General features: G+C 45.9%; 1 protein-coding gene across 1 annotated transcript; it reads left to right on the top strand.

The window, feature by feature from the left end:
• The first annotated feature begins 108 nt into the window (after positions 1-108).
• exo1 (exonuclease 1) lies at positions 109-11292 on the top strand. The gene is made up of 14 exons (XM_035400540.1): positions 109-248; positions 1513-1683; positions 1846-1965; positions 2064-2187; positions 2793-2930; positions 3410-3622; positions 4644-4831; positions 5161-5257; positions 6382-6616; positions 6887-7115; positions 7376-7886; positions 8086-8175; positions 8905-9098; positions 10998-11292. The coding sequence occupies exons 2-14, from the start codon at positions 1523-1525 to the stop codon at positions 11140-11142; spliced, it is 2445 nt and encodes an 814-aa protein (XP_035256431.1). The 5' UTR covers positions 109-248; positions 1513-1522; the 3' UTR covers positions 11143-11292.
• The last annotated feature ends 6715 nt before the right edge of the window (positions 11293-18007 follow it).

Genomic DNA, 18007 nt, shown 5'->3' with positions numbered 1-18007 from the left:
TCTGCTCTAAGCATAAATCGAAGAGCAGAGATCTGCTTTCACAAATATAGCAAATTGTTCATGTTTACTTGCAAACACCGGATGTTAAAGACGGAACAGGAAACACCTCCAATACCTTGTGGTTCTGTGATTGGCCATGTATGACGCATTAGCCAATGTGAGCGCTTTCTGAAGGCGCAACACATTTTGCCGCTAAATATGAACAGTCCCTGTGTGCTTTGACTTTAAACGCTGACTGAAAAGAAGCGGTAAGATAGTAGCTATTACATTATTATTTTCCATGTAACTAACTCATTTAGCTATTTGTTCATTTAAAACTTCAGTCTTATCTGTGTGGTTCATGATGTATGACTATGTACAAATAAACCTGCGATAATCTAGACCAACATCGTATCACCCTTTCGTGGTAAATTACAGATTTAGCTAACAAGCTAGCTATGATAGTTAACTGCTCATGATGGACTGAAACCTTTCGAACCACAAGAAAATAACAACTGGCAAGCATGTATTTTTGCAAACTCGGCTTAGCGTTAGGTGCGCGATTCATATTGCCGGTAATTTCAAAAGTTTCTTTCATTCCAAATTAACGGTCTAGTGACTTAACGCCACAGAGCTGTTGGCCATCTACGTTTAACTTTCACTACATCTGCCTAGGGTTTGCTCACGTTGCTAAGATTGCTTGGAGCAAGTTTGTACAACATTAACCAACGGAGTATCTAACACGTAACGTTAAATATCACGCGTTCAATCCACATTTCTGTGGTTCACGTTAGCTAGACTAGTCTGGACTAACGTAGTTAGCTAGCAATTGAATGAGCTGTTTGGCGTGTGTAACTAGGCATCTCGATATTTCTGTAGCTGCTTGTAATTCGCTAGTGAACGTAATATTGGCGAGTGTATGCCGTTTGTTTTCGTATTAATGGCTCATTTGCGTATGATTAATTATAGTTCACTGGACATACTTGTCTGCTAGCAAGCTAACTAATGGCTTCTGCCGTCCAACCGAGATGACTTCAGGAAGTTCAGTGTTCCACAGTTCCTCGATCCGTTTTCTGAGGCAACTGACAAGAAATCAGAATAACACATTTTACGCCTAACCCTAACTAGCGTGCTAGTCTGTATTATGTATTTTTCTTGAATTACTACACGCAAGGCTTTTAAATAAAGCTTATGATTATTATTACTTGTCCCAAAATTGCATTGTAACGTTTTAGACATCCCAATCGTGGTGGACATGTCTTTCTGGGTTCCAGCCTGGTTTAAACCTGGTCTAGTTGGTTTGACACTCATTTGGAGATTTGTCAAGTTGGCAACAAGGTGGCTGAGATAGCTGATTCCAACTCGACTCCATCTTAGCCTGGTACCGGGAATTTCCACCATGGAAGTCTTGGCATGAGTACTTGTCAGTAGGGAGAGAAAAAAAAAGGCAACTGTTTTCTCTCACAGAGTTTCTCTTAGTTTTTGAGTTTTCTCTCTTGTCTGTCATCTTGAATTCTGACGCTGGATGCGCAGCATCGATGCCATGGGGATTCAGGGGCTGTTGCAGTTCATTAAGGATGCGTCAGAACCCATCAGCGTGAGAAAGTACAAAGGCCAGACTGTGGCCGTGGACACCTACTGCTGGCTGCACAAAGGAGCCTTCTCGTGTGCTGAGAAGCTGGCAAAGGGGGAGCCGACTGACCAGTATGTTTAAAAATATTTCCTATGCACTACCACTAGCTGCTTGTATTGTTAAAATGTATGTACAATTTGCATCTGTCCAGAGAATGGCAATATCTCTGGGCATCATTGTTTTAAAATAAATAAATAAATAATAATAATCTGAAATGTGTCTTCTCTTTGCAGATATGTGATGTACTGCATGAAGTTTGTTGATATGCTCTTGACCTTTGGAGTGAAGCCCATCTTGGTGTTTGACGGCTGCAATCTGCCCTCGAAGAAGGAAGTGGACACGGCTCGTCGAGAGTAAGTCGAAGCGCCGCCCCTACGTGCTCAGGACGCGACGGACGGCCCCCGCGCGGTGAAGCATTTGAGTCGGAAACCTGTTTACATTTTTCTCTCAGGCGTCGGCAAGCGAACCTGCAGAAGGGCAAACAGCTTCTGAGAGAAGGGAAGATATCGGCAGCGCGAGATTGCTTCACACGCTGCATCAACGTAACTCCCGCCATGGCCCGCGAGGTCATCAAGGTAACCGCACTGCCACTCATCCTGTCTGTCTGTTGCCTGGAGGTCTTTGACAAAAGGTTGGCCCAACGTGTTATAGCCTATGTGCCGTGAATCAGCTCTGCGGTCTTTACCAAGCGGTAAAGTGTGGCAGTGCAGTATAATGGGTAAGGAGCTGGTCATGTAACCTGAAGGTCATAGGTTCGATTCCCAGGTAGGACACTGCCATTGTACCCTTGATCAAGGTACTTAACCTGCATTGCTTCAGTACATATCCAGCTGTATAAATTGATGCAATATAAGTCGCCCTGGATAAGAGTATCTTCTAAATGCCTGTAACGTAAAGTGGTACCAGAGAGGTTGGCCAGTCTCAATAATTAGAATGTCTGCCTCCAGGCTATAGTACAAGTTTAATTCATTGAGGGCTGTATGACTCTTTGTTTATATATAAGGTCTTTGAATACAGTTTCCTAGAAAACTAATTACATTTTGTGTTGGGACTACTGATGGCACCCTTAAGTATTTTAGATGCTGAGCTTGGAGTGTGGTCTCTCTCCCTCACCCTCTCTCTCCCTTTCTCTCTCCCTCCCTCTCCCTGTCCCTCTCCCTCCCACCATGTGCCCCCTCAGGCCGCCAGGACCCGGGGGGTGGACTGTGTGGTGGCCCCATACGAGGCCGATGCGCAGCTGGCCTTCCTGAACAAGGCTGGTATAGCTCAGGCCATCATCACCGAGGACTCTGACCTGCTGGCATTCGGCTGCAAAAAGGTTAGAAGAACAAGCACAGAAACCTCTGCTTTTCCCCCCCACCCCCACGCACAGCGAACGTATGTCGTCTTTGATTGGTCACCACATCAGGGAAGTTAAATCTGGCATAATGTGAGGTGCAGGCCGTAGGGCAGCCAACTCGAACCGTATACGCACCCCCCCCCCCCCCCCCCCCCCGCTCAGGTGGGGGTTTGTTCCTGGCTGTGGCACGTTCTGACCCATCTCTGCCTGTAACCCCCCCCCCTGCTGTGTCCCAGCCTGAGTAAAACAAAAGCATAAGGAGGTCTGTCTTGTCTGTACTCCTACTATAAAAAAACTAGGAAGGAAGATTAAGCCTTGATCTTAAATATCACAAATATAAAATTAGAGGCCGTTGACATTGGCTCAGATTGGTGTCGGTGGAGAGAGGACAGTGGATGCCAGGCGGTAACAGGTGTGTGTGTGTGTGCGTGTGCGCGTGCGTGTGTGCCTCGCTTCAGGTGATCCTGAAGATGGACAAGCTTGGTAACGGGCTGGAAGTGGACCAGAGCAACCTGGGACGGTGCCGCGCTCTTGGCGACGTCTTCACCGAGGAGAAGTTCCGCTACATGTGCATCCTGTCTGGGTGCGACTACCTGGCCTCCCTCTACGGCATCGGCCTGGGCAAAGCCTGCAAACTGCTGAAGGTCGCCAGCAACCCCGACATCCTGAAGGTGACCACACTCCCTAATAACTGGGCAGCAGTGTAGTATAATGGCTAAAGCGTTGGTCTTGTAACCTAAAGGTCGTAGGATCGATTCCCCGGTAGGTCACTGCCGATGTACCCTTGAGCAAGGTACTTAACCCTCATTGCTCCAGTATATATGTATATATATATATAATGTAAGTCGCTCTGGATAAGAGCGTCTGCTAAATGCCTGTAATGTAACGAATAACCACACCCTTTCTCCCTCTAATATCACAAAACTGTCGGCATACGAGTCTTTAAATAGATATACTTCCTCTGTAATTGAAGCCAGTGTGGGTTATGTCTATTCAGAAGTGTACCCATCACGTATCCTGTACTGTGAAGTGTGCTTTGAATGGTTATACAGTTGTATCCAAGAGTACATCTGAACATGCAGACTGTATCCAATCTGTGCAAATGGGTGCTGCTGTATTTTTTAAATAACATTTATTCACACCAATCTCTGTTTATCATTTGTTAGGTCTGAATTAAACAAAAAAAATATAGACATTGAAGACACAAGCTGCTCTGTTAACTTTGTCTGCTGCCGGTGCTGCTCTGTTTGCAGAAATGGGAATATGACTACATCATTTGCATATTGGCACACCTCTGTGAGAAAAAATAATTCAAACATCACATGGCCCTGATGTGAGGTTTTCTAACCGTTTCTATATATATATTCAAATGAATATTTATGGAAGGAGAAAGCCCTAATGTGAGGTTTTCCCACTGTTATATATATATATATATATATATATATATATATATATATATATATTCAAATGAATATTTATGGAAGGAGAAAGCCCTGATGTGAGGTTTTCCCACCATTATATATATATATATGTTCAAATGAATATTTATGGAAAGGGAAAAGGAGGGAAACAAAAGAAGTGTACAATTAGATTGTAATGTAATGTTTTTAAAAATGTATGCTTGAATGAATTCTGAACACTTTTGGTCCAAACTGAACATTGACTCACATGAACACTGGCTCGTCTGTTCAGGTGATAAGGAAGATGGGCCAGTACCTGAAGATGAGCGTGACCGTGTCAGAGGAGTACATCGAGGGATTCGTGAAGGCCAACAACACCTTCCTGTACCAGCTGGTCTTCGACCCAATCAGGAGGAAGGTGGTGCCCCTCAACCCCTACCCGGACGACATTGACCCCGCCTCCCTCAGCTACGCCGGGCAGTATCCTTCCCGCTTATGTGTGAATGCCCCCACCCCCCCCCCCCTCTTATGGAGCTGACAGGGTGCTGGTATTTCAGTCTGGATAGCTGTGGGGAATGGCATGTGGCAGGACTGGTCTGAAGAGGTGACGGAGGAAGCTCCATCTGTACAGTTTGACAAGGGTGACACAAATATGGTGCAAAGTCTTGTTGTTTTTTTTTTTTTTAGTTATTGTGTGAATGTGTCCGGTGTTTCCAGGTCTGTTTTTTTAAAAACGTATTCATTAACGTCTTGGTCCCTGCTGAGGTCTCTATTCTTTTGAGTAGCATTTCCTGAACCCGTGTCATTAGTAACGTTGGTGATGTGAAGGGCCTGCAGATGGCTCTGGGGAACTTGGACTTCAACACTATGCAGAAGATCGATGACTACAACCCAGACACAGCGCAGGTGCGGCACACTTTAAAAAGGGCATTTAAAGATTGGGCCTGGGCCTTTGAGATTGCCTGTGAATATGGGAAATGCTAAGAGCCCAACAGGCCTTAGTCTGATCAGACATTAAGCACACTCCGTGTTTCCATTCCCCTGCGACGGCAGGGCACAGTAGCAGTGCTGCTCTCTAACCATGAAGTAAGCACCTTGCACGAGTGTGGCAGAAAAAAAAGTTCATTTCAGGATCACCACAGATGTCAAATGCCTGTTGTGTGGTTGGGGGAACCCCCGCGTGTGGTTGGGGAAACGCCCGCGTGTGTGGTTGGGGGAATGTGTGCTGTGATTGGGGGAACACCCGTGTGTGTGGTTGGGGGAATGTGTGCTGTGTGGTTGGGGGAGCGCTCGTGTGTGGTTGGGGGAACGTGCGGTTGGGGGGAATGTGTGCTGTGATTGGGGGAGAGGCAGTGTGTGGTTGGGGGAACGTGTGGTTGGGGGAGCACTCATGTGTGGTTGGGGGAATGTGTGCTGTGATTGGGGGAACACCCGTGTGTGTGGTTGGGGGAATGTGTGCTGTGTGGTTGGGGGAGCGCTCGTGTGTGGTTGGGGGAACGTGTGCTGTGGTTGGGGGAGCGCCGGCGTGTGGTTGGGTGAACGTGTGCTGTGTGGTTGGGGGAGAGGCGGTGTGCGGTTGGGGGAACGTGTGCTGTGATTGGGGGAGAGGCAGTGTGTGGTTGGGGGAACACTCGTGTGTGGTTGGGGGAACGTGTGCTGTGTAATTGGGGGAGAGGTGGTGTGCGGTTGGGGAAACGTGTGCTGTGTGGTTGGGGGAGAGGTGGTGTGCGGTTGGGGGAACGTGTGCTGTGTGGTTGGGGGAGAGGTGGTGTGCGGTTGGGGGAACGTGTGCTGTGTGGTTGGGGGAGAGGCAGTGTGCGGTTGGGGGAACGTGTGCTGTGTGGTTGGGGGAGAGGCGGTGTGCGGTTGGGGGAACGTGTGCTGTGTGGTTGGGGGAGAGGTGGTGTGTGGTTGGGGGAACGTGTGCTGTGTAATTGGGGGAGAGGCAGTGTGCGGTTGGGGGAGCGCCCGCGTGCGGTTGGGGGAGCGCCGGCGCGTGATTGATCGCGCCCCTCGTCTCCGCCCCGCAGGCTGCCAGGCCGCGCAGCCGAGGCTGGAACCACAGCAAAGAGAACCGCTGTCCCCCGGAGGCCAGCATCTGGAGAAAGGGGTACACCCCCGGCGGCCCCCCGCCCTCCCTGCCCCCCGCGCCCCCAGTGCCACGCTCCCCAGAGAGGCCCTCCACCAAGGGGAAGGAGAGGGTAGTCTGTGCCCAGGGTCTGAGACTCCCCCACAGAGAGCTTCCAGTCAAGAGGCCCAGGGAAGGTAGGGTCACAGTCACTGTCACTGCGTGGTCACGCCCATTCTGTAATATTTGTGAACTTTGTGTTTTCCTTTTTTTAAAATATATTTTGTTTTAAGTTATTGCGTTTATGCTTTGTGTTTGTCACGTTTGCTTGATGGTCTTGGTTCACGGTGTCTTTGCGAATGATTTTGCTTTTTGTTTCTCTTTTTAACGTTTACTCCTTTTTATACAAGTGATTTTTTTTTCAGCGGCAGATTTGTTTCCTAACCCTCTCGCATTTGTCGATGCAGACGCGGGAGTGTCAGAAGAGGACATTCTGGAGCAGTACTCCTCCTCCTCCTCCGGTCTGAAGAAGCAGCGCCGGGAGGAGAGGCTGCCGGCCGCGGGCGTCGCGGTGTCCCCCGCGGAGAGCCCCGCGGTCGCCGCCCGCCAGCCGAGGCCCCGCAACCGCTTCGCCACCCTGCTGCAGAGGAGGAACCAAGACGACGAGGCCGAGGATGGCCAGGGAACTCACAGCAGGTAACACCACATACCGATGCACTTCCTCCTCTTCCTCGTGGACAAACCTAACGCTGTAAACGCACTGCTGGATGGCACAGAAACGGTAGGGTTCGGTCTTGTTCTGTCAGTCTTCTTCTCTGAACAATAAGATGCTCATTTAATTAATATTTCATATTTTGTTTTTGTATGTTTAATATTTAGAATGGAATATTTGTACATTTATTTTTTATACCCGGTAAATGGGGTTTGCTTTAAGTGCTTATCCCTTTCCTCTCCAGGTTCTTCTGCAGCGTGGGCTCCAGCGAGGGGGCCAGCCCAGAGCCCCAGGGGCCCGGTGCTGAAGGTTCGGACGGGCCCCGTCAGCCTGGTGAGAGGCTCCGGGCGGGAGAGGACTGTGAGGCGGAGGAGACCGGGGGCCGCAGAGAGGGCGCCCCCAGCCCCCCGTCCTCTCAGTCCCCGCAGCCCGCCGGCAGAGGCAGGGGGGTCTTCAGCTGGCCCGGCGGCGGCAGCGGCGGCGACACCGCGACCCCCACCCGCGCGTCCGGGCTCTCCACCCTCCAGCGCTTCCAGCGCACGAAGGACACCTTCTCCTGGAGCGCCCCGTGCCCCACGGGACCTCCCCCGTCCGCCTCGCCCCCCTGCCGGGGGGGCGACGGGCGCCAGGACGAGGAGGAGACCCCCCCGGACTCGCCCCCCTCCCAGGACAGTGCATACTTCTCCCAACCTGGCCGCAGCAGCCCTGGGGAGGAGGAAGCCCCGCCCCCATCGCAGCACAGAGACTCTGCAGCGGTGCGTCTCAGTCCAGGTTCTCTGCACTGCCTCTCAGTGCTTCCCCTCAGGGCCTGTTCTATAGTCAGCGCCCACAGTTATGCCAGTTTCTGCTTTCTGCTTTCTGCTTGTGCTGTTGTCTGGCTTTGTTTAAATGAATAAGTTTAGTACACAGTCATCTTGGTTTCATCAATTAATGTTCTTTTGTTTTTATATAAAGGAGCTCAACACAAGTCAGGAGTCAGACTGCAGTGAAAACACCGGCTGTGCACCTGTTTCAGAGAGGAAACCAGCAACTATTAGAGCAAAGGTAAGTTAGCTTCATCACTGCTTCACCCCTGCACTGCTTTCCCACATCAAAATCAGCAAAATGAGACCAAGTCCTTTTCTCAAACTGGGGTTCTCTCAGTCATTGATTATCTCTGAAAATGAGAGATGCTTTAAAGTGCTGGAATTCTTTATAGAGGTGTTGGGAATGATGTTGTAATGCGTCATGTCTGGAATGTAAGTGAATTGTTTACTGATCCTGGATCAGTATGTGCATTCTGCTTCAGAAGATTTTGGTTTGAACTGCGGTTTAAAAATCTGCTCCTTGGACAGAATTCATTCTCAGATATGTTGAGGCCATTTTGTATTATTCTTGGTTGATGGTCTGCTTGTGAAATGGCCATCTCTTCTATTTTGTACTGAAGTGGCGCCTTGAAATGGCTTTTAATAGCGCTGGTACTGGTGGCATAGGTGAGTGTGGCAGCTCTGTCAAACAGTGTGAAAGAATTGCCCATTGAGGGTCTGTGGTACTAATGAAAGATTACTGGTCATCTGTCATTAAGACTGGGAAAAGTAGCCTTGTTCTTCTCTCTGGTTTCACGAGAGTGGAAATTCTTGCTCACCGACTGATCAGTTCTTCGCACAGGAAAAAGGAAGTTGCCTTGCCGCACACTTTCCCTGGCGTAGGTGTCGTGGCGGCGGGCGCCGCCTCTCCGTGCTGTGACCTTCTCCTCTCTCTCTCTCTCTCTCTCTCTCCCTGCGCCCCTCCCAGGTGTCGGGGCTGCCGAGGGTCCGGTCAGGTGACCTGGGGAAGCAGGGGAGGGTCCAGGCCCCCGGCCCGGCCCGAGCCAGCGGGCTCCGGAGGAAGCCGGCGGGGCCCGGCAAGAGGGCCGGCGCCAACAACGAGAACGCCCCGGGCCTCCAGGCCACCATCAGCAGCCTGTGGAAAAACTTCGGCTTCCAGAAGTACGTCTTCACTCGCAAACATCGTCGTGCCTTTGAAGTCACTTGAAGTGCATTTTCTTGATCTTTAGACTACAAATCCCAGTAAGCCGCACACCTGCTATTGTGAAGCCGGGAGGTCATCATAAACTCTGGATATCCAGAATATCCTTCCACTCACCCAAGAGTGGTCTTGGCCAATTGAAAACGTGCACTAAAAACCGCAGTTAACTGTCCCCTGTTTGCACATTTTCACTACTGACTGGAATTTTTCCAGTAAAATGATTATTTGGCCTTGGACCCACAGGTTTAGCGTTTTCATGTTCTGATGTTCTTAATCCGTCAATTCGACACCAGACTGCTGTCTGTGTCCGATTCAGGCCGGAGCATGTATCTGGAGAACGCGGTTTGATCCTTTGGCACATTTAAAATAGCGATTAAAATAGCAAGTCCTTAATCGGAGTGGTTAAAAAAAAAGTTAAAAAAAAAAAAAAAATCCACAAATTTTGTGGACCCGTCTGTCTTAATCATGGTGACATGGACGAATCGGTACCCTCTGTGGCCAGTAGAGGGCGCTGTACAATAGGTCGCGTTTCAAAGGCCCGGCAATAAACGTGGCTTTTGCGCAACCTCACACAGCCGCCTCGAAGCAAATGCCTATGTAAAGAGAGCGAATCGGCCCGTCAGATTTTTTTTTTTTTTTTTTGGGTGGAGCTTGGCGGGTTGTGAGAGGGAATTCGTCACGAAAGCGAAGTGCTTAATATAACAAAGGCTCTGAAATGCCTATCTCTCTCCAGCGAAACTCATTTGCACCTGACCTGATGGAAGGTGTTGAGGACACTAGAGTGTGATGCCAGCATTGTTGCACTGTGACTTTGAGAGCAATCAGAGTTTTCTTTGTTTTTGAAAGTGCGATTCTTTTTTCCGTTATCAAAATGTTCTCCGGTGCTCAAGCCCGCAGTCTAAAAAATTTTTAAAAATTAAAAATATATTCATAACCGTATTGCACTGTTTAAAAAAAAAAGTAATGTACTACATTGAACTTAACAGCAGTTCATCCAGTTTTATAATTCATTCACAGTATGACACATTATTAAACATTTTAACATTAGAATCCAGTCTTCTGCCAGGGTGATTATAGATAAATAAGTAGGTTTTGGAAACTGGATGAGCCCAATGAAATCTTTACACCACTGACCTAGTCCCATGGGCGAATGAATGAAGATTGCACTGATACAGCATGGATGAGATGAGCTCCATGTTTTTACTGCACACAACCCCTCCATAAGCACAGTGCTAAGATCAAATGATGTATAGCAATTGTGGAAAGGAACCAATCCCAGAGCATGAGGCCTATCCCTGCACTTGAACAGTGCCTTAACAGGATGAGCCACCCGGCAGCCTTTTCCTTCTTCAACTTTTATCAGCTGTCACCCCCCCCCCCCCCACACACACACACACACACACCACTGTTATTCCAGTTTGGAGTAGTTAATTGCATTTTTGGCTGCAAGGCTTTTTACCTGGGCACTTCAAATAAACTACCCAAAGTAAGATACTGGAGCACTTGTAAGGTCTGCACGTTTATTGCAGGGGGGTGACTGACGTTTCGACAAGCGTCTTCGTTCGGGTAGTTTATTTGAAGTGCCTTGCTTACATATATACATTGTCCTCTAATGTCGAGCACCTAAAAACTACTTTTTCATTGGAAACTTGATTGAAACACGTTGGACTTTACTTTTGTATTTTTGGTCCTTTGCAGTGACTCCAAAAATTCAAAAGAATGCGCGAACGCACACGACTGTGTGAAGAGTCAATGCTGCCATGTTGTCTAATTCCTGGCCATGGAATAAGTGTTTGTGAAGCTCAAGCGGATGCTCGTACTGGATGTTTCACCCCACGCGTCTGTTTCATACTTTTCAGAGAGAGACCGAAAATTACCCTGGGTATGAAAGGGGAGCCCCTGTCGCCCGTGAAGGACAACGTTACCCCGCTGACGCCCGAAAGCTCTACGGACGTCTACTTCATCTCCGAGAGCACCACCCATCAGAAAACCATTTGCCTCTGACGGGTTTTTATGAAATGCCTTTACTGGGAACGCTCTGTGTCAGTCCTCGTCTGGTAGACTTCCTGTGTTATGTATATACTTCCCACGTCACATGAACTTTGATCTCACAGCGAGTTAATTTTATTTGAATAAATGCGGCTGTTTCTACAACTCTGAACTCCGTCTGTCTTTGTCAGCCGTAGGCTGACCTGATTTAAACCCGGATTTAAACTGGACACTCCAGTTTGTTGGTTTGAAATTCAAAGCTTTAATATTGAGATAATATCGTTTCAAGAAAGTTCAGCTCGTTTTTTTTGGTTTAGTTTTTAGTTTAATTTACTCTCCAGCATAGGATGTTGACTACCAAACAGTATTCAAAATATGCTTTATAGCAAAGCCTCTCGAGATGTAAGAATTAGGCTAAATGAGCAGTAAGGATAATTAATTACAGTGCTTCTCGAAATGTTGGTCAGGACCCACTTAGGGGGCTGTGGGAGGGGCTAAGCTGGGTCACAAGATGAGGCACTGGAAAAAGAAATTACATTTTCAGTATATAATGCTTTCCACCAATATGCCAGTCGTATTAAGCATGGGACCTGTTGCATAACGTGTGTGTTTGAACAAAAACATTTCAGAGCCATATTAGGAGAAACATCGCTACAGAAATGAGTATTGGTTGTGCCACTGGTGACCTAGGATCAGCCCAGACAATTATTTATGCGGGTTTGTAAGCGTCTCTGAATGAGCGTCTGATAAATGCCTGAAACGTAAATGTACTGCCAGGGTACATTTTAATGAGGGGCGTGTCACCTGGAATGCGTTCGCTCGTCAGTTGGGTTGTGGCTCACTGGGTTTGCGAGCCACTGGTTTAACCCACCAAAGTTTAGCTAACCCAACAATAACGCTGTGTACTCTTCAGGTAAACCGAAGATGGCCAACCCAAAGTGTGAGTACTCCTTCCTGGAATGTAGGGAGTCAAGGGAGTGAAGCACACAAAACTGCTTTATGACAACCCGATCCTGCCTTTATAGCATTTAGTGTGCATCTTCTATTTGCCAGTTCACCCTCTCGTCCTAATCCGTTTATGGCCGGAGAGTGACCGTTGCGAATGTCGTTCGATCGAGTGCAGTCTTAGACCTCGTCTCAACTTTTTTTAAAAATGGAACGTCTCGTGAAGAGGTACTGAACACAAAAGCCAGACCAGGGAATGTAAGAACGATACGTTTCCCTATTCAAATGGTTCAAGTCAATCGGTTTCCTCAATGCTTTTTGAGCAAACTGCTCTTAGGTTTTAGTGATTGAGGCCTAAGTAAAGCAATTTCGTGCAGACCTATGGAGGTTTGTAGAACACCTTGACTGCATCCTTCCCCGTTGTGAAACCATAGAAGGTATTGACCACAGAGTAACGCGTGAAGATTCCTATCTCTGGAATTTGACGCATCTCCATTCCTTAACACTTGCAAAAGTCGTTCTCAAATGCCTGGAATTTCTTAGCCTTGATTTACCAAGTGCACAGGATGCTTGTGTGGAGGATGGTGATCTCACCTCCAAAAAAATCCAAACCTTGCAGTCAACCACTTTAGTCTACAAAATCTTGGAGGAAGTTGGTGGCAGTTGTTTTTTTTTTTTCTGAAGGTGCTTCAACTGAATCATTGATATTCAAAGTATTTGACTACATGCAGTGTCAAAGCAAATCACTCCTTGCTAAAAGGATATTGTACATTGTTTTACCAGGAGCATTGCTTTTTGAAAGAAACTTTTTTTTTTTGTCCTGGTTTTATGAAAATGGCTCTTTCATCTGAAGTCTTGTTGAACTGTCCTTTTGTCACAAGTATTAAATTACTTTGTGTCTTGTATGTAAGTTAACCATAGATACAGTACCATACAACTGCGAAGCTACTGTAGTACATAGCTAGTAGCTAAAACAAGCTCAAGCTGTCATAAATTGCACCTATGAGACTCACAAGAACCTGCTCTTCCTCACGGGAGTTGATACAAGTGGCATAACAAATGATCCTTTATGAACACCGAAATTTCTTGGGGAAATCTAAACTTTTTGTGGTGGGACTTGCAGAAAGAAGACCTGCGAAAGAATCAGAAACCGATCGTCTAACCACACGGCAACACCTGAAAAGATAACCTTGCTGGCATGCTTATCTTTCAGCCTTTTTGCAGCGGGATTGAGCAACACCCACAGCAGAATGCTGCCTTTCGGCATTCTTCCAGAGAGCACTGCGCTCTGTGATGGTCATGTCGCAAAACCATCACCACCACCACCCCCCCATTAGGAGGCCAATGAGTACAGTATCACAAGCAGAGAACACAGGTCACCCACCCCCTTGTAAATCCACCCCCCCTGACATCTCCAAATTATTTTTATGAGCATTCGTTGGGTTGAACGTTCACTGCTTCGATGGTAATGCCATAGAAAATGTGCTAAATCGAAGGAAGTTCAGTTGAACAGGTCTGTGGGAAGCCAAAGCCAATTGGGATGAGTTGCTGTCCCTCTTAATCACATCGTTAAGTAGACCTGAATTTCCCTCATCTCATTACACACCAATCAGATCCTAGCAGAATATACGGTATGTAAATTCATCTGTGCTCACCTGCCATCACCTTCAGTGCACTGCCACACGGCAGTGGATTCATCCGTGAAACTGCTGCTCACAGCTGTTCTGGTCACCCTAGATGAATATGTACAAATTGGAAGGTGATAGTTGAAATATAAATGTGCGTATGAAATTATACCCTGTAGTATATACTTGCACACTTAATAGTCACTCCAAAAGTAATGGCCTTGCCAAAATATGAACACACCCATTTATAAAACAATCACTGAACTATTGTCATAAAGAAGGACTGAAATGCAAAAAAAAAAAAAAGGTTATTGAGAAGCCTTGGCTTTTCACTGTAAGTAACATAGAAAGTCAACAATAGTTTAGTTCTGAAGATGTACCAGATACATCACACAGTTTATTTAAACCGAAGTGACTAGGTGCGATTTTGATCAAACTTTTTCCTATTGCAATACTCTTTTGGGACCAAGCCAGTTACTTGGTGCTCATTTTCACTCAGCTGTGCATTCGAAACAATGGGCTCACAAGGACCTGCAGCATTTCAGTTAAATGAATCACTTTATTATAACTTGCTGCCAGTCAAGTCACCCGGCTAGAAACGCCCTTTTCAGGAATGAAGACATTGGGGGAAGTGCAATGTCGTATCTTTTAGAATTGAATTATGGTCGAACATGGCCTGTCTGAGACCCAACTCTTTCAGCATTTGACAACGTTAAAATCAGATCTTCACTGGACACAGGCGTGTCAAAAATAATTTACCGTCTCGAACGGAGCTTCTCTGGCTCTCTAACAAGATTTCCCACCTTAATGTCGTGGTGGGTGTCGCAAAGGCTGAAGGAATGCACACACACTTCTGAAATGGCTAAAAAAAAACACATTCGTTCACAAAACCGAAGGGTACTTTTAGGGCTTTCTTCAGCAGATGGGTGAATTACTCAAAAAAAACTCATGCTAACTCCCAGAATTCCTCAGCTGATTGAGGAACCGTTGCGGAAAGATGTATACAAGATGCAGAATTCAAACTGCAGGAATGACGCAAGCCCCAAGACTTGGTTCAGAACAGCCAATCTCACTAAAAAGTAGCTAAAACACATGTATAGGGTAGTTATTGTATAAGTACGCGCACCGTACCTAACAATTATCCTCACAAGCAACATGCTTTCATTATACTCGTGCTCATAAATCCTAATAATGACCATTGATGTGACATGAACTTATACTAGTGTTCATAAGGTACCAGGTGGTCAAATAAAATCAATTATTCTTCATAATCCTACTATATTCATAATGCTTTATTTTAAAATGATCTGTGACCTAAATATATACTTTGATAGATTTAACTTAAGTGTTGCAGTGAGGAGAGGGCGTTGGACATGGGACAGATCCAAGGCGTGGGATTGATCGTCTAAGCAGGTGTGTCTAGCTGCCACTGGAGCGTGTGGTGAGTTATTCTTTATCTCTGAAGCATAAAAAAATCATATTCTAACCTTGGATGAAAAGTGAGAGAATAGCAGGAGCTTTGGCCATGTGAGAAATGAATTGAGATGGCTAGTTTCTGACTGGAAGGTCTGTGCATGAGATCTGATGATGTGTTGAGCATGGGAAGCAGCCATGATCTTGATTGCCAAGTAGCCTAGACCAGGGGTTTTTACAACCTGTTCCTGGGGGAACCACTGTTTTCCAGATTGTTTTCCTTCAGCTTACTTTCACACTATGCAGGTTAGGTTTCGTTTCCATTTCACCTTTCTTTTAAACCAGGGGTGTCCAATCGTATCCAGAAAGGGCCGGTGTGGGTGCAGTTTTTTTGTTTTAGCCCAGCACTACGACACCTGACTCAACTAATTGAATGATCACACAGTCTTCAATCAAGACTATGATAAGTAGAATCAGGTGTCTTAGTGCTGGGTTAAAACAAAAACCTACACCCACGCCAGCCCTTTTCGGATAAGATTGGACACCCCTATTTTAAACTCGTCATTTTCTACAAATGGTCTAGTTTCAGTGATCATATTTCATCTGTCAGCATGTCATTTAATTAATTAAAAACGCAACCTCTTTTTAAAGCAATCATTTGCCATATTGCACATTGCAGAAAATGAAAGCATCAGTAAATCTATCTAATGAAAAGTCCTGGGATTCATGATAATTATTTACAGTAGCATGAGCAACTCCTCATTCATTTTAGCTTGCTAGCACGTTTCTCCTGAAAATGAGACAATTAAAAAAGTTATACCGTTTCTGTGCCTTGACAGTTTTGTACATTTGAAACTTCAATGATCTAAATCTGGAAAAAAAAAAAGATTAAAAAAATATTGTGAATATGACTAACCGCTCATGCCTACAGCCTCTGAATTACTGATTTTATAATAATTTTTTATTTCAAAGAGCTTTCTTGTCCGTAGCCTTTTATTCATTTTTTTTTGGTTCTGAAACATGATGGATGGGCTACTCAGATCCGAATAAAAGCAGGTAGCTGTCATTTTGAGGCCTGAGGACATTTCACAAGTTAAGAAAAAGAATGAGTAACATGCATTTTAAGTTGAATTATCCCTTCGATATGAGAGGAATTACAGGCTAGTTAACGCACAGTAATGGGCACATTATATGGGGAACAGTCAAGAAATTAAACGCGAGATGCAATCGCCAAGTTTGGGAATGTAAGCCACGCAACGTTCTTGCGTCGACGCTGTCATCACTACGAAGTTCAAGCCACTGCTCTAGTTACATGCTCCCACGTGCCTCGGGCCTACACTAGACAGCAAGGAGTCCCAGCAATCTGGCCATAGGTGTCAACACATTCACCCGAAATCGTGCAATCTGTACTGAAACCCGTTTCCTTAATCACCCGCACAGTGAATTGCGCGGATGTGTATAGATGCATAGCTCCATGTGACGAGCTCCATGTGACGGCGGCAGAATGCGATCACATATTCTGATAATATATGCAGAATCTTGCTCGCTTTTTTTACCGATATGGAAAGCAGGAACTCGGCGGAATGCTCGGTTAATGAGAGACGGCTCGCTCTGAAACTTCGCTGCGAGCCTGCAGCCGGAGCGTGTGAGACTCCTGGGGTAGGAGCGAGGGAAACGGGGGTAACCGGTGTTATTGTCCTGTCGCGAAAATATTACCATTGTGTTTTGTTTCTCACCTTTGGTCCAAAGAATCTCATTCATCGCTTAGCACGAGGCAGACTGAATTAAATATGTCTTTGTTTTGGCTGAGCTTTTCAATTGACAATGCTGTGTGTGTCAGAGACTAAATTTGACTAAAGAGGAGCAAAAAAAAAAAAAAAAGGAAGCGTGTTGGGGCTTGAGGATGAGACACTAGGATTCAAGTGAAACATGAATCCAGACGAAATTCTTCTTTTTTTTTTAAAATATATACTTTTGACTTCACAATCCTGCCTTAAGGCAGAGCTTCCTTATGGTGCTGTGCTCTGTGGTCGGCATGTAGCAACACATCTGTTTACCTATTGGCACCTTCATTTTTCATTTGCTTTCATGACTGCACCTCACATTTCCCCCCCAATGTAATGTTATCCTTTTATCAGGTTCTGAATTTTTCTCTTTTAAAAAAGGAAAAATGGCAAATTTTCACTTTTTTCCTCATAAAAAAGTGAGTCGCGTTCTGTCTTCTTAAGGAACTGTGTTTTAGAAATGAGTCTTAAGCAAAAGTCCTAGTTGTATTCGTGGATCCTAGCTGTTGCAGTTTGCCTTGGAAAAAGGGTGTATGATATTTCGCCGAAGTAGATCTGGATTGCTTTGGAGTGTCATACAGACCACGCCTTTTGTCACGGTAGTGTCTTTGTTTCACTGCGGATCTGTTGCCCACACCTTTAAATTCTGCTGTGCGCTTCTGTCAGAGTCACAGAAAGCATGGCAGACCTGTGTCTCAAGCGTAGGGCCCCCTTGTCTGCAGCAAGAACGTCGAGACCAGCGAGAGACAAGAGACCCGATAATGAATATGGACTTCAGACAAATTCCTGGTCGAAGTTATGGCCAAAGAGTTGTCACAGTTATTTTTTAAAAATTATTATTTCCCATTTTTTCTACCCAATTTGGAATGCCCAGTCACAATTGCAGTTCTTCTTATTGGCCATATTTGCCAGCGAATGTAATCTGGAAATGTCTTTTATAGATGCGTGATCTGTGCTTGACTGTTCCCTGACAGTTAAGCACCTATTGGATCACTATAGTTACAATGTAGATTAAAGGTCAAGAATGTGTAAGGCCATGAAAATCTATTGACTTATGCGAAGGGAAGTTTATCGCAATTTATGTAGCTTTCATTATATTCACCCTGCTTGTTT

Source organism: Anguilla anguilla, chromosome 18 (assembly GCF_013347855.1).
Source record: "Anguilla anguilla isolate fAngAng1 chromosome 18, fAngAng1.pri, whole genome shotgun sequence".
NCBI classification, from domain to species: Eukaryota; Metazoa; Chordata; class Actinopteri; order Anguilliformes; family Anguillidae; genus Anguilla; species Anguilla anguilla.
Note: the sequence above shows the minus strand (reverse complement) of the source record. Positions and strands in the feature narration are given on the sequence as shown.